Raw genomic sequence first — 23,695 nt, forward strand, 5'->3', positions numbered from 1 at the left:
AGTCCATTCCTCATTGAAACTGCGATTTTCATTGTCCACTTCTCTTGATCAAATTTGAGCATGCCATTTTATAAGATTTGGTCTTCTACTTGGATTGTAAAGTGCCGGGTGCGACTCGTCTTTCACACTGCTACTGTCCGTCCACTCTAGCTAGTAGCATGCAGGCTCTCTCAGCCAATTAGCGCATCCATGCACGCTGTCTCAACCAATCAGCGCATCCATGCATGCTCTCTCAGTCAATCAGCGCATCGTTGTCGTAGAGATGACAACAGAAGTAGGAACACGGAAGATATTTGACTAAAAACGAAACAGATTTCAGCGATAGAAAGGTAGCGCTTCCTTTTTAAAAAAAATCTAATTTAAAAAAAAAAAAAAAATTAAAGTGCCATTTGCTCTGGGTCCGCAGAGAGGTGTGCCGTGGTCCGGTCGTGGACCACGGTCCGCAAAATAGAAAAGGCAAGCAAAATAGAGACATAACTTTAGTAACTTTAGTCTTTATTTATTTCTCTTTATGTTTATTTCTTTATTTTGGCACGCCTGTGATTCCATACGTCCTGCCATAACTGCCACATAGTCTAATTTTTTAAATTTTTATCGATTAACAACAATGATAAATTTAACAATTCCAAAGGCAGTTTGGTATCACATTCAAACACCGTGGTGGCTCCTCCATTCATTTTCTTCTTCTTTGGTGGTAAATAGACAGCAGCCAACAGTATTTGGGCTTCATTATCACTACCGCATGGACATGTTTTCCGTGTACCACTGCAATGCATAGTGGGATACAGGGAGCTCCGGAGTGACCATCGTTTTTCACTCGATCACTGAGCCCTCTGAGGGTCCATCTCATCAAGTTTACTTTTCTGTTTTGGGAATTTGAACGGCCCTTAAGATGGCGGCGGGGATTCCCCCGGGGGGCGGTGGCTAGGGCAAGTGAGCGAGGGCTCATTTAAACCGCGATTGAAACGCAGCCAAGGTGAGAAGCTTGATCATCCGGGGAGGCCTCGGAGTAGAGCTGCTGTTCCTCAGCATCGAGAGGATCCAGATGAGGTGGCTCGAGCATCTGATTAGGATGCCTCCTGGACGCCTCCCTAGTGAGGTGTTCCAGGCACGTCCCAGTGAGAGGAGGCTGCGGGGACATGCTGGGGAGACTCTCCACTGGCTGGCTTGGGGGCTTCTTGGGATCCTCCAAGAAGACTTGGACAAAGTGGTTGAGAAGAGGGAAGTCTGGGTTTCACTGCCAAAGCAGTTGCCCCTGCGACCAGAACTCGGATAATCTGGAAAAAATTTATAGATGGAAAATTAAATATTTTTTTTATTCGCACAGTCCATGCTGCCTGCAGCTCTGTTATACCTCTACATACCAAGTGCTAGTCAACCTTCCACTGAGCAAACCAGTTTCTTCACCCATTAGATAAAGGGCTAGCAGTTGAAAGAAAGCAGGTCCAGTCCAAAACCTAGTCTAGAATGACACTTTAACTTTGGTCAGTGTATGAAAATTGGGCCCTGTGTGTCTTAACTTTCGCCAAACCCCATAGACTTACTCACCGAACCCCTAGGGATTTGATCGAATCCAAATTAAGAACCACTGGTTCAAGGGTTAATTTTTTTCTTTATTGCCCTCCTGTTCAAAATGTCTCTTCCCCCATAAAATTGAGATTTTAAAGGGGGATTTCATGATTTTTTTACATCAGGCTTAATCTTCGAGTTAGGAGTGGGTTAATTAGTCAGTGGAGTTGATTTAAAAATATTCCGTATCGTTTGTTAGTCTTTTATTATTTTCAGAGCTCCAGAATGGCTATTGTTGGAGGCAGTCTTTCAGGTCCTCCGCGTGTTCGTTTTCAATTCAGGTAAGACGGCTAGACTGGATTGTTGAATAAAGACCGGAGGCAAGAGATCTTTACTGCGCAGTTTTAATTTCAGAAATTTCTGGGTGCATTCAATGACAGAACAAAGCTGTGTAGAGAAATGCACACCGAACAGAGAGCTTGGCGTTGCTTATATGTTTCACTTAAAAGGAAGTGTGTGTTTGGTGATTAACTCATCTTACAAAATAGGTCATGAGCCTTGCTGGTTGGCAGTTAAAAGTCCATGATTATCTGAGGCAAAACTAACTGTTAGCGGTTTTCTGTGAAAAACAACTGGTCATGCTTGCAAGCATATCAGAAGATTGCATTCGGCCCGGGGAGAGTTGGGACGGGGCTTTACAGTCCCGGCCCGGCTCCCCCCTGTTTTTAATGCACCACACACCAAGGTTGTGGGATGGTTGGGACCTGTTGGGGGAGGGGGGGTACCTCACGGTTGCCTCCTCACCACAGGCCCCGCCATCCCTGCACCTTTTTTAAACGCACCACACACATCATACGCCACAGGAGAGCTCCGGCAAAGGTCGATGGGACGGGCGGCTGGGCAGAAACTCCATGCTGCGGTCCCACTGCCCCAAGCCAAGCTCTCTTATTTTAATGCATACATTGCACTACCCTCCCCTCACAATCCCATCACGGTGCTGGGTGATGGCTGCCAGCCAGGAGCCTGGCAGCAGCAGTAATAGTGTGGTAGGTGGGTCCCACACTTTTTCCTTATGGCATGGCTCCTGGGGTGTGGCCTTCCCTCTGCCTGGGCTGCCGGCCGCGGGAGTGGGGTGGGGGGTCGGGGCTCCGATCTTGCATCGCTTCGTGGCAGTTCCTTGGCGTTATCCTGCCTCCGCCTTCCCCTCTCTTCTCTGGCGGGACATCAGCCCTGCGCTCCGTCGCGGGTCGCTGGCTGGGTGCCGGTGTATCAGCGGGGTGTTGCCTGCACCGGTGGGGGACTCTGCCCTGCCTTGGGCTTGGTGGGCCGCTGGGGGGCGCGTGCCGTGCCGGTTGGGGGGCTGCGGCTGTGGCTCGTGGCCCGGGTGGGCGGGCGGATGTGGGGGTAGACGTGGGGTTGGTGGTGCGTCCCCTCCTGCCATCCCTGAAGGCTGGTTGATGGGTGCGCAGGTGGCCCGGGGGACCACCCTGGATCCCGGGGGGGGGGGGGGTGATGGCTCCTTTGCTGGACTCCGGGAGGAGGGATGGGCTGCGCTCAGACTATCCAGGCACTTAGACTTCCATTCTCTGTGTCAAACAGCTGAACAGGAGAGGTTTAAAAAAAAAATGAAGAAGATTGCATTAGGCGAGATGTATACTGACTTCACTATGCTAATGCAAGTCTATGTGGACACTTAGCATACTAATAAAAAAAAAAAAACATGCACGCTGGACAATCACCGGTGACGCATGCAATCAATAGTGTGGGCTATGTTTTCAGGATAAAGTTATTAAAACTTACCATTGCATGTCAATAACTGCAGTAAGAAGTAAGAACAGCAACTTTAGTAATTCAGTTGCTTTGCAGAGGAGCAAGCTGCCTGGGCAAGCAGGGCGGAGGGATATCACATTGGTCTTTTATAATTTTTTATTTTTAAATGCCCTCTTGTTTAAACTTTTTTCCCCCAGAAAATTGAGATTTTAAGCTTTCCAATGATATATCACACATGCATATAGGACAATTTTGCCAAATTGGGTCAGAGGGGAACTTAAAGTCACCTGAGTGGTTTCCGCCAAACAGTAAATATGATAAATAAGCCTCCTTAACACGTTACTTGCTCTTAAAGATTTGATCAATTTTCTGTTGCACTGCCCTTTTTTTTTTTTTTTTTGGGATATTTCAGAAACGTCATCGTCAGACTCGGATAACTGCAGCAGCTGGGGAAACCTCCATGCTGTCCGAGGAATAAAATAATAAGAAATATCGGTGGGAACGGATTACGCTACACAAGCACTTTATTATGCTTGTTGTCAACACTTGTGTATGTAAATCTGATGTTGATAGATTGTCTTCTTCTTGGAGATGAAATGCATGTGTGGCAGCTTTGTACTTTTTTTTTTTTCACATAGCGTTTTGACAGTTGCCCTCATATTTTCGGAATCAAAGCACCGTATACAGGAACAGCGTTCCGGCCCTGAATCTTATCTAATGGGGGTATATCAAACTTGCAAATATCGTATGTTTCTATTTTATAATTACACAAAATTGTTATCTTATTTTCTATTTTATTTTCGTCAATCCTCCTTCAAAGTTGGAACTTTTTGTTTGTATGTTGTTTGTTTCTCCTATGTTGGTTATTACCGCGACACCTGCTGCTTTAAGTTGAGTGCACTTTATTAGTTCTCCCCTTTTCTGTGTGGATGTCGAAGGGGAGGTAGGTGCTATTTAGCTGCAGAGAGTTTTGTAGGAAAATGTAACTTCCAGGCATGCACTCATGTATAAAAATTGCATTGCATCTCTTTTTTTGTATTTATTTTGAATAGGGGCACATTGTTAAAGCAGTGTTTAACGGGAGGATTGACTTTTTCTGACTGTTATCAGGTATGTCGCGCCCTTTTCTGTGTGGATGTCGAAGGGGAGGGGCACATTGTTAAAGCCGTGTTTAACGGGAGGATTGACTTTTTCTGACTGTTATCAGATAAAAAGCAAGTCACACCGCACTCTTGACTCCCGTCGTCATTCCAAAATACACATACAACGCAGAGTCGAAACCCACCGGTCACACTTATACTGGAACTGCGTTCTGGCCCTGAATCTTATACCGGAAGTGCGTTCCTGACCGTTCTGGCCCACTTTCACCCCTGCATATAGGACAATTTTGGAATTTGGCCAAATTGGGTGTCTCAGAGCGGAACGTAAAGTCACCTGAGTGTTTTCCGCCATATATTTGATTTAAAAAAAAAAAAAAGATCTTTTTACTTAATACCAATCCTTTGTTTATGCAAATCTAAAGCCTTGGTTGCGAGTTAACATGAAAAGAGCCAAGAAACACTCCCAAAGTATTATTTACATAATATTGGGAGGCACTTATATTGTGCAATCCACAGCCACTATGAAGAAAAACTCTAAGGGGAAGTCTTTTACTACTCACAGTGAACTTTATTGAAACGTGCCAAAGGAGCATCCGGTTTCAGGATGTGTGACGTCACCTATCTGGGGTGGAGTTTCGGGAATGTTCCCCGATTTGACAGAACCCGAGCCGTATGGGCGTCCACTCACCTGGGGAACTCAAAACAAGAGTACCGTGGAAGTTCAAGTACAAATGAAGACACGGCCAAGGAACAATAGAAACAATAATGTACACGACGGAGCGGAGGCGAATGAGTCTCCGGCGGGAGTCCGCCTGGCTGCAGTCGTCGGCGGGAAGTTTGTGGCAGGACCCGCTGGCCATGGAGCTGAGCGCCCGGAGCAGTGGCGCCAAGAACGGCGTTCTCTCGCCCCGCAGCCGCGGCCGCCCGGTGACGGTGGCCTACATCGCCAACGACGGCGAGGACGAGGCGGCTACACCGGCCGAGCGTCGCCCTTACTCCCTGGCGTGTCTGAAGGAGGCGTGTGTCGACTCGCGAGCCTCGTTTAAAAGCATCCCGTTTGAGAGGATCTCCATGGCGACCACAGACGTTCTGGATAGCTTCTATAACGCAGGCGAGTTTGGACATTTTTAACCTTTTGCGGCTTCAGGTGGCAAAAGTACTGCAGATAATTGTATTTGAAAAGAGAATGAACTGTACAAAACTAATGTACATTTTTACTGTGACTGAAATGAATTAGGTTTTTCTAATATACCATAATTTTCGGACTATAAGCCGCTACTTTTTTCCTTCATTTTGAATCCTGCGGCTTATAGTCCAGTGCGGCTTATTTTATTTTATTTTTATATGGGTTAATAAGTAACACTTTATTTGACAGCGGCATCATAAGACTGTCATAAGACCGTCATAATTATGACTAGACACTATCATGGGCCATAGACTTCATAATATATTGACATGACACGGGGCGCAGGGCCGATCCGTAGGGGGCCTTTTAGCAACACCTTCCAGATGCAAATATTTTCAAAACCAAAGCTGCTACCGACCTAAAACCAAAACAGGCACCTATTTTAGGCATATACTGTAGTGGCCTGAATATAAAACGGCCCTGATTATAAGATGACCCCTCTTTTTCAAGACTTTTTGAACACCAAATTTTTATACAGAAAGTAATTACAGTACATCAGAAACATGATTATAACAATATATCTGAGAGAAAAAGCATGTTATTTTGCCTCTTTCAAATCTTAATATCTGAACATTTAAATATGTAAACTAAAGTGCAATCACATTCGTAAATGAATGGTTCCTGGTTTTTGAAATGTAAATAAACCAATCTATTGTGATAAAACAACAAAATTGCAATAACTGCATTAACCCTCAAAGTGAAGTCTAACTGTAACTGTAGTCTTGAAACAAATCTGAATAAGGAAAAACATCGCAATAAAATAATGCAAACTGGTTAAACTTGAGAGTAGCTGAGATCTGTCATGACAGAACATCGCTTCAATGATATCTGGCGCCATCTAGCGTTGTGAATGGGTATAATGTCTAGATCGCGAATATAAGACGACCCCCACTTTTTCAGTCTTATTTCAATGCAAAAAAACAACATCTTATATTTGGGCCAATACAGTATGAGTCTCCATGAGCAGTGGCATCAAAAAATGCAAAGTCGTTCTCTTATAAAATCCCGATTAATTATTTCTTTTATATAAGTATAACAAAATTTAAAATGGCTCTAAAATATTCAGATTATACACCAAATGCACAAAAATCACCAAATGCACAGATAATTACCCTTATTTTCAGGATCAATAGCAATATTTAACATATGATTTTTTTTGGCCCAAAATAGCCACTTTTTTTTCTTCAGTGCAAATTTGACATAAGTTTTCAAAAGTTTATAAATCTCAATTTTCACATCAGAAACGTAATACTTCAGGAAAGCATGCAGAATCAACTATAAACAATATTCCAAAAAATAATAAATTCTATATACAATCACAACTTATTATTTATTGAATTCCGATGTCACTATGGGTCATGGGGAGAGATGGTCACTTGAGGACAGCCCAGCCCTCCCGTCTCCAGCTCTCCCGTGTCCACCAGCTCGACCAGGACGTCAAACATAACGGAGGGCGGGTTACACCTCTCGAGCTCCACGGTAATCACCATGTTCCCCTGCTGGGCAAGCTCCTGCTTGGCCTGGACCTTCCTGGCCAGGTAGCCATCGTTCGTCGGCAAGTCCGGCTAGCTCCCTGGCAAACTCGGCCAAGATCTCCTCCTCATCTTCTTTCTCCTCCAGCGTGGTGCGGTCTAGGTCGGCCTGCACGACATCTGTTATAAGCATTCATTAATGCTCATGACAGTGTCATGTCTAATTATAATTGTCTAATGACAATGTTGTGGCTCGACTGTCAAATAAAGTGTTACCAAATACCATAACTAACAATTGATGAAACAACTGGAACAGTAACTGAAGAAATAATTAGCACAGAACATGAATTTTGATTGTTGTTTACATCTGTAGCGCTGCAATGTATGCCAGGAGGCATGTTGGACAACAACAGTCTTGACAGCAGGTGGCAGCAGTGGTTTACTGTGTCTCCCAAGGGTGGCAGCGAATGAACGTTCTTCATTCGCTGCCACCCTCCCAGTTCAAATGGATTGGACGTCTACTAGTGATAAACTCATTCCAATTCACAGCAGAAGCTTGTTTTTCTGTTTACTAGTTGTTTGTAGAATATCCTAGAATGATTTCCTGACCAATGTATCGATAATTGTTGTATCGCCATATCCTCAGATCATCGTTATCGTGAGCTTTGTATCGCAAATCGCATCGAATCGTGAGGTAACAAGAGGTTCCCACTCCTAAGTTCAGAATATCTTTTAACTTCGGGTAAAAAAATGGGCCTGTTACATTTTTCAACTGCTATGCATGAAGACTCCCATTTTTACAGACGTGGCTGTTGTGGAGATGAGCGACTCTTTCTGCCAGGCATCCCTCTTCTATCACCTTGGGGTGAGGGAAAGTTTCAGCATGACCAATAACATCATCCTGTACTGTTATAAAGAGGATACAGACCTGCAGGCTGTGAAGGTAAGATGTTGATCCTCAAGATTCGATTATGAGGCCTTTTCATTTTGGGGCATTGTTCCAGACTCCATTTCAACGTTTGACTAATAAATCTTAGCTGTTGATGGTCTTAAAAAATATTCCTGTGTTGTACAGGAGCAGTGTGGAAGCTACACATTCCTCCCGTATGTGGTGACACCTCAGGGCAAGGTGTTCGCTTGCGACGGCGCCGTGATGACAGGCATCAAAGAGCTGATGCAGCCCGCTTTCCAGCTGGACTCTTTACTCACGCCACTGACGGAAAGACTCACGCTCTTGCTCAACAACGTAGACGTGCAGTCTAGGTCAGCCGGCTCATATTACGCCTATGTTCTTTCTCCTTTGCTGTCTGTATAAGATGTTCTGAAACAGAACAAATGCTAATAAACCATGAATTACATTGGAAAATGTTCTCCAATGTGGAGTGCATTGGGCTCGAAAATGAGAAATCTGTTCTAAATATTTTGACAGTGAGTACTTCCGAGAGTCTGTCAGGCAGGATATTCGCATGGCGCGGGAGCGGTTTAATGGACAAGACCTGAGCGAGGAGTTGAGTCGGATCCAGAAACGTCTGGACAGCGTGGAGCTCCTCACACCTGACATTGTCATGAACCTGCTGCTGTCCTACAGGGACATTCAGGTGAAAGTTCATATGCTTTTCTTTGATCAAGCTTTAGATACCAAAATGATAATAGGCCCCAATGCTTCCAAATAAAAGCCCTCCTATAGACCCTACTCACGTGACGTCACAGTCACGCCCCCGCGCCATGTTGTCCGTATACTCGTCATGTTAATGCATTAGCGCTTCGTAAATTCCTCCAATTATGGCGTGTTTTTCTGATCGTTAACATTAATAATCAAAATGGTGAAGTCGTGTGTGGCGGTCGGTTGCAAAAACAGAGAAGATAGACGGAGAGACTTGAAGTTTTACCGTATTCCGAGAGACCCGGAGAGGAGAGCGAGATTGACTGCTGCAATTCGACGAGAAAACTGGGCTCCAAACGACTACCACAGATTATGTAGTAGTCATTTTATATCTGGTAAGATGCATTTAATATATATTTAGAGGGTTTTGGGCTGACAACCACAATTAAGATCATTGCTCGGCTAATCGCCGACAACATACACTCAGACGTTGTGAATGAACTACCTGAAAATATATAATTATAAGGGGATAATAAGACAGTTGTCATACAATTAATTTACAATTTCACTATTGAGGTCAAAAGCCAAAAAATAAATTCAACTAGGGACAATCTGGAGTAGTGCTATCGCACTTCATATGTATTACACATTATATATGTATGTAGTGAGAGTGCTATCGCTAAACCATATAAACATTAAAAGCCCTAGCTCCATTGACAATTGACATGAAATACATTAGACTTGACAGTGGATGTTAGCAAGAACAAAAGATTTTGAATTGAAAATTTCGTAACTCACCTTCCCGAGCACAAGATTCCTGCCGAATTTTCGTGTACGAGGACCTGTTTCACCCAACCAGCAACGTAGCATTTATAAGCCTCCAAGCTCTTAAAGTTTTTCAAACTTTCGTGAGAATACGCTGATTTTGTGTGGACAAGATAGTTGTAAATATCAGAGTCAGGCAAAGACGGCGAAGACAGCGGGTCGAAAAACATCGATTTAGGCATCAAATATGGATCTGGCGAATGGATAAACTGAAGCTTTTCCACATAACGCCTTTTATGCTACGCATCCAATGAGTTTACGGCGTCAGATAACACAGGGGCTTCCATGAATTGCTCTATAACTTGCACGACGAATTGAAAACAATGAGAATAGGTCTAAAAAATACGGACAATATGACGGCCGGATACAGCGACACGTCATTTTGTGACGTAGGTGAGTAGGGTCTATAGGGGAAGAACTTCGATCTGCTTGAAAAATCCTTGCCTGACCATTCAAGGCCGGTTAGCTCAGTTGGTTAGAGCGTGGTGCTAATAACGCCAAGGTCGCGGGTTCGATCCCTGTACGGGCCATTACCTTTTCACATATTTGGCTCTGAATTGTCATATTAGCACACTTCCTTGAAACTAATTTCAACATTGCCTCACGCTACGGTAGTCTGGATATCATTCCTGTATGAGCTACTTGTGTGTTGCTTGCTATAATTCTTCATTCTTTCTACGTGCCACGAGCCTTTCACTTTCAGGACTCTGAGAATTCACGGGTACCTCACATCACTCCACTAGTCTTTCCTTGCTCTTTTGCCGACATTTAGCCGCATACATTTAGCCACGAAACTCCAAGGATGTAAGACCAGTAGAGTTGAAACGAAAACTCGAGCAACTCGAGTAACTCGAGTTTAAAAACTGATCCGAGTAATTTTTTTCACCTCGAGGAATCGTTTAATTTTGCCAGCTCTAAGCATCACGTTTTGCCCGGACTACTTTTAATGCGGGACCACGCGCTGATGTCATGTGGTGAAAAGGAAGAAGCAATAAAAAAAACGTAAAAAACTAGGGCTGTCAAAATTATCGCGTTAACGGGCGGTAATAAATTTTCTTAATTAATCACGTTAAAATATTTGACGCAATTAACGCGCATGCCCCGCTCAAACAGATTAAAATGACAGCATAGTGCAATGCCAACATGTTACTTGTGTTTTGTGGAGTTTTGTCGCCCTCTGCTGGCGCTTGGGTGCGACGATTTTATGGGCTTAAGCAACCATGAGCATTGTGTAATTATTGACATCAACAATGGCGGGCTACTAGTTTATTTTTTGATTGAAAATTTTACAAATTTTATTAAAACGAAAACATTAAGAGGGGTTTTAATATAAAATTTCAATAACTTCTACTAACACTTATCTTTTCAGAACTACAAGTCTTTCTATCCATGGATCGCTTTAACAGAATATTAATAATATTAATAATAATAATATTAATAACAGAATTAATAATGTTAATGCCATCTTGTTGATTTATTGTTATAATAAACAAATACAGTACTTATGTACCCTATGTTGAATGTATAGATCCATCTTGTGTCTTATCTTTCCATTCCAACAATAATTTACAGAAAAATATGGCATATTTTATGGATGGTTTGAATTACGATTAATTAATTTTTAAGCTGTAATTAACTCGATTAAAAATTTTAATTGTTTGACAGCCCTATAAAAAACCTTTCTGCAGCCGACAGCCAACTTGTGGAACGACAACAACAACAGGAAGGCACAGCTCTCGCTCTCCCGCACCTCCCTCACCCCCGCACGTCACGCGGTGCATTCAAGAACGCATGCAAATATCCCCGCCATATTATAACCTGATGTGTTACAATACATTCATTTTGAACACTGCAAAAACTCAAAATCCTATCAGGACCTACAGTTTAGACTAACTTAAAACTAAAACTTAATTAGAACTTAAAAATGGCTTGACACAAATGGAAATTCAATTGAAACACGTGGGACAAACACCTAACTTTTAAGTGATGTGTGTTATCAAGCGTAATGGCATTTTTAGATAAGAATTTATTATTATTATTATTTTTTTTATAAGACCTAAAAGTTTTTGGAGTGAAAGCAGTGAATTGGTCTTTTTATTCTAGTCACATCTGAGAGGCAATTGTTGGCTGTTTTCAACAATGTACATTGAAAATAAAGACATTGATTGACTGAAAATGGTTCAATATTAGATGAACTGTCATGTTTTGTCATGTAAATTTTAGGGCTGTCAAACGATTAAAATTTTTAATCGAGTTAATTACAGCTTAAAAATTAATTAATCGTAATTAATCACAATTAATCGCAATTCAAACCATCTATAAAATATGCCATATTTTTCTGTAAATTATATATATATTCTGTAAAATAAATTGTTGGAATGGAAAGATAAGACACAAGATGGATATATACATTCAACATACGGTACATAAGGACTGTAGTGGGCATTTCACTCTACTGTCATTTAAATCTGTCTATGTTGTCCTCACTCCGAAGCGTCAGCTAGTGAACGACGCCTTAATAATTAGACTTCTTCCTTTTTCATCTGATTTATTAATAAAATGGCCTCAAACCATTGTCCTCTTTAGACCGTCGTAAAACTACAAAAAAAAAGTACACAAGCATTGCATTAGCAACAACGTTAGCTTAGCACGCTATACAGGTTCACTAAACATAAACAAAAAGTGTCTCATACAAAAAATATAACATTTCGCTTACTAACATAATATGTACATTCTTTACAACAACCATACATACGGACAAATCTTGTCCCAGGATCATATAAGCACAACATTATCAGCCCGAGACGTCGTGCAGCCATAATGAACTGGCAAGAAAACAATAAACCATGTCGCAAAGCGACCACAAGAGTTCGCTGTTGGACAGCACAAAAAGCCTTGCTGTAAAACTTACCAAAAGGCAGAAGACTTTCTGAGTGGGACATGTGCGTTAATTGCGTCAAATATTTTAACGTGATTAATTTAAAAAATTAATTACCGCGCGTTAACGCGATAATTTTGACAGCCCTAGTAAATTTATAATTGCTCTTTACCTTAAAATATATGTTTTATCCGATTATACGATTAATCGATAGGATTTTCAGTCGATTACTCGATTACTAAAATATCCGATAGCTGCAGCCCTAAAGACCTGTGTCCAAAGTTAAAGCTGTCATTTGAGGTGGGTGCTTGTGCTGCATTCCAGAGAAGTGGGAAGTCGGATTCATCCCACTCGGATGGTACCAGTTCTGACCTCAAAGCGTTCCAAGCGAATGTAAACCGCAAAGATGGCTGATCGCGAAAAGGTGTTTTTTATAATGTTTATCAAAAGGCATCTCGACCTACAGCAAACCTGCCTTCTCGCAAGCAATCAAATAGTGGAGGAAAAACGGCGGCTGATGTAGATAGCACACACTGTAAACTGCCCTCTTTAGTTACATCCTCGCTGAAAGTCAATTTAAAAATCATCTGAAAATTCATTAAGCTAATTCACTGTGAGAACATTTTATTATTTAACTTCATTATTGTGTCATCAATGTGTTTCCTCATCGGAGGTCGGAAAACTGCGACTTCCCACTTTTCTGGAATGCAGCATTAGTTCAAATGTTTAGAGCATTGTGCTAATAATGCCAAGGCCGCAGTTTTGATTACCGAACGTGCCACAAGTATTCCACCTTTCCGACCCGTTGAGCTGTCTGGATACTTGGAAGTAATTTACCTGTCTTGGCACTGTCTTTGTTTAGTGGCACCAGGACTTCTATGCTAAATTCAAGTTTCGTGTAACATGGTCAAGTTCATGGGTTCAATCCCTGCACATGCGCGGGTTGGGTCCAAAATTCAAGGTGAAGCTCACCATGGCCGGTTAGCTCAGTTGGTTAGAGCGTGGTGCTAATAACGCCAAGGTCGCGGGTTCGATCCCCGTACGGGCCATTACCTTTTCACATATTTGACTCTGAATTGTCATACTAGAACACCTCCTTGAAACTAATTCCTACCGTCCCTAACGCCATGGTAGTGGATATCATTACTGTATGGGCCACTTGTTTGTCACTTAATTCTTCATTTTTCCTACGAGCCACAAGTCTTTCACTTTCAGGACTCTGAGAATTCACGGGTACTTCACATCACTCCAGTAGTCTTTCCTTACTCTTTTGCCGACATTTAGCCACGTATGTTTAGCCACGAAACTCTTAAGAATGTAAGAACAGTGTCCAAAGTTAAAGCTGTCATTTGACGTGGGTGCTTAGTTCAAATGTCAAACGTGGTGCTGATAATGCCAAGGTCGCAGGTTTGATTAGCGTACGTGCCACAAGTCTTCCACTTTTCCGCCTTTTTGAGCCGTCTGGGTACTTGGAAGTGATTTATCTGTGTCTTGGCGCTCTCCTTGTTTAGTTTGGCACCAGGACCTATATGCAAAATTCAAGTTTTGTATAATATGGTCAAGTTCATGTGTTCGATTCCTGCACATGCACGGGCTGGGTGCAAAATTCAAAGTGTTAATGGACATGGCCGGTTAGCTCAGTTGGTTAGAGCGTGGTGCTAATAACGCCAAGGTCGCGGGTTCGATCCCCGTACGGGCCATTAGTTTTTCACTTATTTGGCTCTCTGAATTGTCATATTAGCATTCCTGCATTCCGTCACGCATTCCTCACGCCACGGTAGTGGGTTTCATTCCTCTGTGGGCCACTCGTGTGACACTTGGTAAAATTCTTCTTTCTTCCTACAAGCCACAAGCCTTTCCCTTTCAGGACTCTGAGAAGTCACAGGTACTCAATGGCTGCTGTGTGTCCTGATATTGTTCCTGCCAATTGAGCACAGACAGTTTATCCAATGATGTTTTTGCTAAAACAAGCTGCTCTAACTGCAATCAACTGATACACTTGTAAGACACCAGATTCATAAAATGGTGTCGTCTTATTTAGTTGGAATGAAATCCACCACCCACTGCCGCCATATGTGGAATAGTTTGGACACCAGTGTGTTAGTTTTTTTGTGCCATATTTGTTTAGCGGCAGAATTCCTGACACATACGGGCTGCGTGCAAATTTCGAGGCAGTTTAACCAATGACGGGGTCCGGGGAAACAAGGAGCACCTGACTGTAGTACTTTTAAGACATCAGACGAGTGAAAAGGTTTCCTGTTGATGGGTTGCAACGAAAACCCGCCCACTGTAGGTCTTTGTGGAACACTTTCCCCACCCCTAGTTTCGACTTGTGCCAGTCCAAGCACAAATTGATAGTGCAAAACTTGCATCAGTTGATGCCGAAACCCGGGATCGAACCAGGGACCTTTAGATCTTCAGTCTAACGCTCTCCCAACTGAGCTATTTCGGCACACAGACACAGATTTTCTGAACTTTATGAAACCAGAGTTCGGCCAAAATGTCCTACATCAGCAGAACATCTACGTGAGGTGAATTTGACACGCAAAGTACAACCGTGCGCTCTCAACTTGTTTTATTCATATGCATACAGGCAGAACGTACTAAAAAATGCCTAAAGAAAATACCTAAATGGAGTTATATCAAATAAGGACGGTTTAAATACGTTACGTGACTGATGTGGTCAACTGCTTTAAAGTTACCACAAAAAAACAGAATGATTAAAAGTATGAGAGGGTAATACATGCAAAAAGTATGTTTGAGGCAACGGAAAGGTAATAAAAAACTCAATAAAAACAAAAATAGCAAATACTTGCTGCTTTTAACCGATGTGTACATGCATGCGCAAGCGCACTGAGCATTGTGTAGACCAGTGGTCTCCAAACTATTCCACATAGGGCCACAGTGGGTGCAGGATTTCACTCCAACAAACAAGACCACACCTTTTCACAAATCTGGTGTTTTATAAGTGTTAAAGGTTGGTTAAAAGGTCTCTGCTTGATCGGTATGAACAAAAAATACCCACAGCAGCTCTTGATGGCCAGTTTGGAGACCCATGGTGTGGACATTTCGCCATGTAGAAGGAATTGCCGAACACCGGTTCTCAAGGCCGATAGTTGGTTCTGGTCTGTATTTTAAACAGTACCTGCTCCAGTGCAGGCACAAAGTGATGGCGTAAAATCATCTCTGTCGATGCCGAAACCCGGGATCGAACCAGGGACCTTTAGATCTTCAGTCTAACGCTCTCCCAACTGAGCTATTTCGGCACACAGTTACACATCTACCGAACCTGACTGAACCGGTACGTGTCTTTGTTACAACTGATCCAGCACAGGCAGTTTAACCAATGATGGGTCCGGGGAAACTCGAAGAACCTGGCTGTAATCAACAGGTTGTACTTGTAAAACATCAGATTAGTGAAAAGGTGTCCTGTTGATGGGTTGCAAGGAAAACCCACCTCCCTTTGTGGAATAGTTTGCACACCCCTGGTTTAGACAACTTGCTCCAGTCCAAGCACAAATTGATCACGTAAAACTTGTCAGTTAATGCCAGAACCCGGGATTGAATCCGGGACCTTTAGGTCTTCAGTCTAACGCTCGCCCAATGGCGTACCGCCTGCATGCTATTTTTAGACCGTGATGTCATATCGTAAAGCAGAGTAATGTAGAAGTGGGACATACTAGACCCACCCTTTCTTAGAAACAATGGTAATTCTGCTACTTTTCTCCGGTAATCTTTCAAAAACTAACATGCCATCACACATTGCTTTTTGGAAGTTGAAGAAACGACTCTAGACATTACGACATATGAAGGATGTTTTCTTCATACGTTTCCCGAAACCAAAAACTCGAAGGAAAAAATGTGAAGAATGAATCAACTTGCGCAGACTTTTAACAGCATCTAGGTGAATCCTTTCAAATTTCATATGCAGTAAACATTTTGTTGGGTTGGGATGGCCTTTCAGAGGGCAAAGATGTAAGCCATTTTGATATTTTGCTGCTTCTGTCTGACAATGATTGACCTGAAAAGAATTAAAATGGGATCTGACTGCTAGTTACCTTTTCTGTTGTTAAAAAAACAACTTTAGTAAGGGGGAAGTGTGAATACATTATAGAATTAAGATTTGTTATCAATGAAAAAATTATAAGTGTTCGTTGGCTCTCACTGAGTAGCATTTGCGATCGCTACACAAAACTAACTAAATTACCCCCAAGAACGGTCAGAGACATAGGACAACCAAAGGATATAATATTTCAGAAAGACAGGGCTGGTGGTAAAGGATAGTTTGTTGAAACAGGAGAACACCATTGTCAGTCGCGTCTAAGAAAAAGCTAAGGCTTTGCTTAGGTCGGCTCGCTTTTTTGTCTTTTTCAGCCTTCGACACTCAAGCCATCTCTTTAACTGAACATTTTTATGCTCTTCCATACCATTGCCTGTGAATTTGGCACCGGGGACATCATTTTCGGAGAGAATTGGTAGGTTTAGCTCTGTAAACATCTCCTTCGTACACGATTTCCATTCATTTCCTATTAGGGACAAACGGTCGCGTGTCCCCCCTTAGTGCGTGTCCCCCCTTAGCAACAGTAGCTAATGTCATGAATATTGATGAGCAGAAGTGACGTGTTGCTTGCGGTACGCCATTGAGCTATTTCGGCACTTGGATGTCTCTCCACTGAACCTGAAACTTCCCGGTAAACTTCCTAGTTGTCAGGGACGCGGGCAGGCAGGCAGGTTTGTGTGGACCCAAACGCAGGAAACAAAAATGCAAGGCAGGAGGCAGATGGCGATGAACTCAAAAAACGTTTTAATGATATCTAACAAAAACACAAAGTACAACCAAAACCGCTGGGGATCAAAAGGGCAAGATTCAAACAAAACTTACTTAAATCGGAGGGACGGATACACGAGGGCTTGGAACGGACTTGACTTTGGCAGAGACGGACATAGACAATGACGCAACAAGGAGTGACAAGAAACTGGGTCATTACATACGCAGACAAGGGGTAACGAGACGAGGAACAGCTGGGTAACACAGGTGGATGCAGATTGCAGGATACACTGGGAAAACACACACAGGTGAGAGCAATGGGTAATCACAGGGACAAGTCACACAAGGAGAAACCAAACACAAAACCTAACACTAGTATCTGTTTCTTGCAGGATTATGATGCTATGATCAAACTGGTGGAGATGCTGAACAACCTACCCATGTGTCTTGTTGCAAGACACCAAAATATAAAGTTTCACTACATATTTGCTCTCAACAGGTACATACATTATTTCTGTTCCATTGCTTTAGAGTCTTCTGTTATCCTACCCTGCCATGTTTTGTTATCTACTATTCTAAATTGACTGTGCAGTCTGTAAAATTCCCAACATAACAGGAGAAATCAACCAGGTGATCGTGCCAAGGCTTTGGAGGAGATCCTACCAATTGTGGAATCTGGAGACAAAGTGGTATCAGATGTCTTCTGCCTGTGTGGTCGCATCTACAAAGACATGTTCATAAGCTCTGGTTTTATTGACCAACACAGTCGAGATCAAGCCTCTTATTGGTACTGACCTTATTTGTTAGTCAGCACCCTACCTTCTGGCTCTCACATTTGAATGTCTCTGGATTTTTTTAGGTATGGAAAAGCCTTTGAGACTGAACACACTCTTCACTCGGGCATCAACAACGTGGTTCTCCTAATGGCAGCCGGCCATGAGTTTGATACGTCAATTGAGCTACGCAAAAAAGGTCTTGGAGTTTTAAATTTAGTTATTTGCACTCAGTAGTTAAAAGCTGCTGTCCTACAGCTCACTGAGCGTTTTGCTGTTCCTAGAGTTCAATGATTGAAACATCAATGACGGCATACACAAGAATAGTCTTAATCCCGATACATTATCCCAGAACTAAATATATCCAAGAATTTCTGTAGTTCAAACACACAATACTACGGAATCTTTTGATTTGCAGTCTAACGTTCTCCCTGCTGAGCTACTTCGAATCAATAGCCACGTTTACATGCTAACTTTTATTCATACCGATTCAAATCATTCCGAATGGAAATTTCACATCAGCTGTTTACATGTCACTTCATCTATTCCGATCCAGCGTTTACATGTGACTGCCTTTATTCCGAAAGGACGTTTGACAACTGCCGTCTGACATGCGCAGATTAATCAAAACAAAGCGTCACGTTGCAAAACATGGAGATCGATCGTCAGATCAGCTGCTGTTTTAACTTTTCGAGTGGAAACAAAACTTCAGAATGATACGCCGTTCGTTTAAAAAGTTGCGTGGGTGCGCTGTGCGTGTGCTTGGAAGCCATGTTGCAAGTGACGTTACTTACGTCACCAAGTGACGTCACCACGTCAGTACGGAGCATGCGCAGAAAGAACGCAACCAGACACCATTCCGCTTCCCTGTTTACATGATATAATTTTACTTCTAATCGGTTTGGGAAAAGGAATATTCCACCCCTGTGAATCGGAATGAAATTCAATTTGGTTTGGGCCTGTTCATTCCGAATGAGGTGTTTATATGGAACACATTTATTCGGTTTGAACAAATATTCCGATTGTAATTGGAATATTTGGCTCCATGTAAACGTGGCAACTGTTCATCACAGCATGATAGAAACAACTCTGAATTAATTTCTAGTCTTTAATTTGTGTTCTAGGCGTGACCTTGAGCACTCTGTTGGGTCGAAAGGGCAGCCTGGAGAAAATGAAGGATTACTGGGACGTGGGCTTCTACCTGGGCGCCAACATTTTGGCTAATGCGCACAGGAAAGTCATTGAGGCTTCTGAAAAACTCTACAAGCTCAAAGCTCCGCTTTGGTGAGAAATACATAAAAATATGCCATGTCATGCCCCATGAAATCCCAACTTTGTCCTGCTTTCAGGTTTGTTGCATCTGTGATGGAGACGTATATTCTGTACAAACAGTTTGCCAAGCCTCCTGAGGTGCGGTCTCCTAAACAGGATACAGTGGACTTCTGGATGGAGCTACTGTTACAGTACTGCAAACCTAGCGTCTGCATGGACCACTGTCCGGTAAAATGACACCATACCTTTACACACATGGCTGGTTAGCTAATGTGTTTAGAGTGTTTAGAGTGTAGAGGTCATGGGATTAAACTATGTAAGAGCTGAAGGGAATGAAGATAAACCTTATTGATTTTAAATGGTGTCCAAAATGCTGCTTTTCATTCAGTATTTTGCAATCAATATGCTTTAAGGATTGTCGGATTAGGATTTTAATTCCAGAGCAATGACTTTATTGATTTTCAGTGCTGTCCAACACATTTTCAATTTACGCTGTTTTTCCAATTTTGTTCACCCAATTTTGTCAAAAAACAAGTCACATCCTCAAGGATTATCTTTTTAAGTCACTACAAGATGTGTACTGATTTTGAATAATGTTTAACCATTGACTTCACTATCAGTTGACAAGACAACTCCCACAAACATAGCGCCACGCCTTCCCATCGGAGATCGACTTAGGCTGAGCTGAGTTGGATTTTACTGTGATAACTCGAACACATGCTGCGTTCAAACTCCAGAAATAGGTGGAAACAGGACAAATGTTTTACTGCGTGCAAGCAGGCAAGATTGTCTCAAGAGTGATTTGGTTGAGGATTCAAGGTAATTATTGGATAAAAGCGCCCCATGCATGCACTTTCAAATTAAAAAGCTCTTTGTTTTGTGACGGCTGCCGCGACATTGGATTACACAATAGCGCAATATTAGCTCGAAATATTCACGTAAAATGACTGATAATTGCCTTTTTTTTCTTTTATACCAAGAATCAAGACTTCTATGTTCATATTTATAGAAATTCCGGTAATGTTTGCAATTTTTTGCAAGAATTTCTCTTGTTTGTGATGGCCGCCATGTTGTATACATACACACTACGTTAGCTTACATTGAAATGATCAGGTAGTTTTTGGCCAACTGCCCATTTTTTGGGCAATTTTTGTTCATGTTAATTTTATTAACGTTTCAAAATGTTATTCTTTTATTTTATTTTATATTTAATATTAATATATATGTCTGGATAATTAAAATGTTCAATTCATGAAATGTTAATAAAAACAACATTAAAATGAACGAAAACAAAATACACTTTGGTTATGGCCACCAATAAACAGTAAACCTGATAATAAATAAAATAGCATTAAGAACAAAAAACATTTTTAAAATTCCTTTTTTTTTTTTTTTTTTGTGAAAACATTTTTCTTTAATTATTAAAAAAATATGTGAATAAAGAGAATATTTACAGTTTTGTCTTTTTGAATTTAAGCTATTTTTTAAAATATATACAGTACTGTATATAAACTGTATATATACTATATATTAATAATGACAAAAACAAATATATAAACAAAAAATATATAACAATAATATGTAATTATAATTGAGATCTAGTGTTCACATATGTGTATCACATTTTCGGTCATATAGTTCACACTATACTACAGTATCCCAAATATTCATAGTGTGACCTACTTGACCCAAAATGTGATCCACATATGTGAACACACTTGTACTACAGTATACCAAATTTTCCTATTGTGACCTACTTGATCCAAAATGTGATGGCCTCATATGTGTACAAAAAATGCCCTATAAGGGTTTAACTGGGCACCATTCATTTTTTGTCAAACTTGTTTTTCAGGTGCTCATTCTGGAACCAAGTAAAGTCCTTCAGCCTGCTATCGTGTCTGTAAGCGAGGGGGATGGGAGTCGCACTGTCCAGTTGAAACACGTCATGCCCTTCAAGGTATGCGGGATGTATGATTGCACCCTCATACCCGCTAAACATCTTTCATCCTTTCGAAGTTCTACCCTTGACTCTCCTTGAGCAATGTAAAAAAAGTCCCAACTTTTGCTAAATGGAATCATTCGTAACTCATTGAATGTTCAAGGCCAAATTTAAGGGTGTGGTTTTTGCATAGGGGAGTGTATGTCGTGCCTCAGGATGTTTGCTTTCCTTCTTCTGTTTGTGCAAATTGTACTTCCAAAACACTTTTCAAGCTTCCCATGTAATATTTGTTTGTTTTCCGGTTTTACTCAACAGAAAGGCTTACATCAGTGGACTTTCCCGGCCGCCGCAATACGGGGAGTGAGGTATGCTACTGCGTGTGCTGACATCTTTCAAATACCTCCTCGCATGTCTGCATTCAAAGCCTGCAGCAAAGCAGTGAAAAAACAGTTCACGTGTCTGACCTACAGTGAATATAAAGTCAAACCTGTTCAAATTTATTGGATCTAAAAAGTACGGGTGTAACGGTACACAAAAAACTCGGTTCGTTACGTACCTCGGTTTTGAGGTCACGGTTCGGTTCATTTTCGGTACAGTAAGAAAACAAAATGCAAAATATAAATGTGCTAGTTGTTTATTACACACCTTTCAACAATAGGAACATTAGCCTATAAAAAGCTAGAATTCTGCTCAAAAAGTAGCGGGTATTTAAAGATAATAATCCAACAACAATTTGCCTTTCAGACCTCGCGTATTGGTCAGCTGTCTTTCTGAAAGAAAGACAAAAAAAGAAGTCCTGTGCTAAAGAGAAAAGCAATCCCAATGACAAAGATTTTAACATGTATTTTACAAATGAAATGCCTCAATGATCATTTTTTTTTTCTTATGAACGTTTTTTAAAAGCTTTTTTGGTGGATTTTCTCAAGTTAAAGCGCCACACAGAAATTAATAAATTTAATTGTGTAAGCAGGATCTGTGTATTATTCTTATTATTTAATTACAGGTGTTTTAGCTCATTTCAATTTATTTTATTTAAATGGGCTATTATTTATTTAATTATGTGTTTATATTTTACAAATGTGATGTAGTATTCATTTATATTGTATATTTTATGTTGTATAACTTTAGTTCCTATGTGAATATTAGTTCCTACTTGTTTTGTTGTGGTAGGAGGATTTTGTATTCAACACGGGGCCGTGTTGGTTATTATTATAGCAGAGAAGACAGCAGTAAATCAACAAAGACAAGCCAACTGTGCCCAGATCTACCACTCATGAGATCTGATGGACTCAAAAAGTGGGTTACGATTGCATATTCATTTGAAAATCGACCGGATCCACCGTATTTTTACACGAGTGACTTCCGGCCTGCCCAATCCTAGCTAGTAGTATTGACGCAGGAGGGCCACGTCTCGCGTCAAATTATAAACTCTGCCGTTCTTTTCGCGTGCGTCGCGTTGAGCCCCTTCTGGGACGCGTCTAACACGCGGCCGCACTGCGACTGGTGTGTATTGGCTGATTGACTTTAACCCCCGCGTTTCACTGCGTTCTCGCGGCGGCCACGTTGTCACGCTGTTGACGTTTCTGGGCTATATACTGTCCTACCGTGTTGGCCCTCATTATAGTAGAGAAGACGGAGTAAATATAATCTACACAAAGAAACTGTAACCCGATCGACTCACAGCCTCGAAAAGTAAGGGTTACATTATGCCAGAAACTCGTTTAGTACGCCTCCGTTCCAAACCGAGCACCCCGTACCGAAACGGTTCAATACAAATACATGTATTGTTACACTCTTACTAAAAGGTGAAATCATTTCAAATTAGACACGTTGCAACTAGTAACAAAATGGATAAAAACGTGCAATTTAATGTATTGTCTTAACATGCCATTGACCTTAATGGGCATCATAAAAATCCTCTCTCCTCAGTGCTTCAAAAATTGATGAGCGGAGTTGCTTCCTGTACGTGCACTACAACTCAGACGACTTCCAGCTGTGCTTTCCCTCGGAGCTGCACTGCAAAGGGTGAGCGGTTGATTCATAAGTAGGCCTGCTAAGTACACCGCAAGTGTGTGTGGGATGATAATGTGTACAGTTCTGCTGTTGCATCGGTTTGATGATCTAGTTTGACTTCTGAGTCACAAGAAATAAAAATTGTGGAGTGTCATCTGGCTTTAAATGATGTGCTTATAGCAGGAGTTGTTAAACTTGGCTCCGGAATCCCCCAGAGGCAGGGGCGGAGCTATCAGGGTGGCATGGGGTGGCAGCTGCCACCCCAGTCGGCACCAATGGGAAAACAAACGCTCCAATCAATTTACACCCATCAATCAAGTAGCGGTGTCAGTGTGGATCCTTATAATAGTAATATAAAAAAGATCATATATACTGTAGCTAAGTTTCTCTGGATCAGTTTGTTAATAATAGGGCTGCAGCTATCGATTATTTAAGTAATCGATTAATCTATCGATTAGTTAGTTCAAATAATCGAGTATTGGATTACGAACATTTAATGCTTTGCATGATAGATTTTAGGAGGTGTAAAACAAAGCAACAAGTGTTTATGCCAGCAATACCATTTATTTTGCACTTTCAAAAGAGCA

General features: G+C 41.6%; 1 protein-coding gene and 5 non-coding genes across 6 annotated transcripts in view; 4 read left to right on the forward strand and 2 right to left on the reverse strand.

The window, feature by feature from the left end:
- The first annotated feature begins 4,825 nt into the window (after nucleotides 1–4,825).
- Nucleotides 4,826–23,695, forward strand: part of si:ch211-1i11.3 (mitogen-activated protein kinase kinase kinase 5) — a 38,428-nt gene continuing 19,558 nt past the window's right edge. Inside the window, exons 1-12 of the mRNA XM_057835152.1 lie at nucleotides 4,826–5,490; nucleotides 7,841–7,980; nucleotides 8,113–8,300; nucleotides 8,467–8,635; nucleotides 17,504–17,610; nucleotides 17,728–17,898; nucleotides 17,971–18,083; nucleotides 19,009–19,168; nucleotides 19,234–19,384; nucleotides 21,009–21,113; nucleotides 21,411–21,460; nucleotides 23,025–23,120. Coding sequence (XP_057691135.1) covers nucleotides 5,145–5,490; nucleotides 7,841–7,980; nucleotides 8,113–8,300; nucleotides 8,467–8,635; nucleotides 17,504–17,610; nucleotides 17,728–17,898; nucleotides 17,971–18,083; nucleotides 19,009–19,168; nucleotides 19,234–19,384; nucleotides 21,009–21,113; nucleotides 21,411–21,460; nucleotides 23,025–23,120 — 1,796 coding nt within the window. The 5' untranslated portion in view covers nucleotides 4,826–5,144. The remainder of the gene's footprint in view (nucleotides 5,491–7,840; nucleotides 7,981–8,112; nucleotides 8,301–8,466; nucleotides 8,636–17,503; nucleotides 17,611–17,727; nucleotides 17,899–17,970; nucleotides 18,084–19,008; nucleotides 19,169–19,233; nucleotides 19,385–21,008; nucleotides 21,114–21,410; nucleotides 21,461–23,024; nucleotides 23,121–23,695) is intronic.
- trnai-aau (transfer RNA isoleucine (anticodon AAU)) lies at nucleotides 9,922–9,995 on the forward strand. Its single transcript has one exon. It is a non-coding gene; the product is annotated as a tRNA-Ile (tRNA).
- On the forward strand, nucleotides 13,319–13,392 carry trnai-aau (transfer RNA isoleucine (anticodon AAU)). The gene has a single exon. It is a non-coding gene; the product is annotated as a tRNA-Ile (tRNA).
- On the forward strand, nucleotides 13,970–14,043 carry trnai-aau (transfer RNA isoleucine (anticodon AAU)). Its single transcript has one exon. It is a non-coding gene; the product is annotated as a tRNA-Ile (tRNA).
- Nucleotides 14,723–14,795, reverse strand: trnaf-gaa (transfer RNA phenylalanine (anticodon GAA)). Its single transcript has one exon. It is a non-coding gene; the product is annotated as a tRNA-Phe (tRNA).
- On the reverse strand, nucleotides 15,537–15,609 carry trnaf-gaa (transfer RNA phenylalanine (anticodon GAA)). Its single transcript has one exon. It is a non-coding gene; the product is annotated as a tRNA-Phe (tRNA).

This window comes from Corythoichthys intestinalis, chromosome 4 (assembly GCF_030265065.1).
Source record: "Corythoichthys intestinalis isolate RoL2023-P3 chromosome 4, ASM3026506v1, whole genome shotgun sequence".
Lineage (NCBI taxonomy): Eukaryota > Metazoa > Chordata > Actinopteri > Syngnathiformes > Syngnathidae > Corythoichthys > Corythoichthys intestinalis.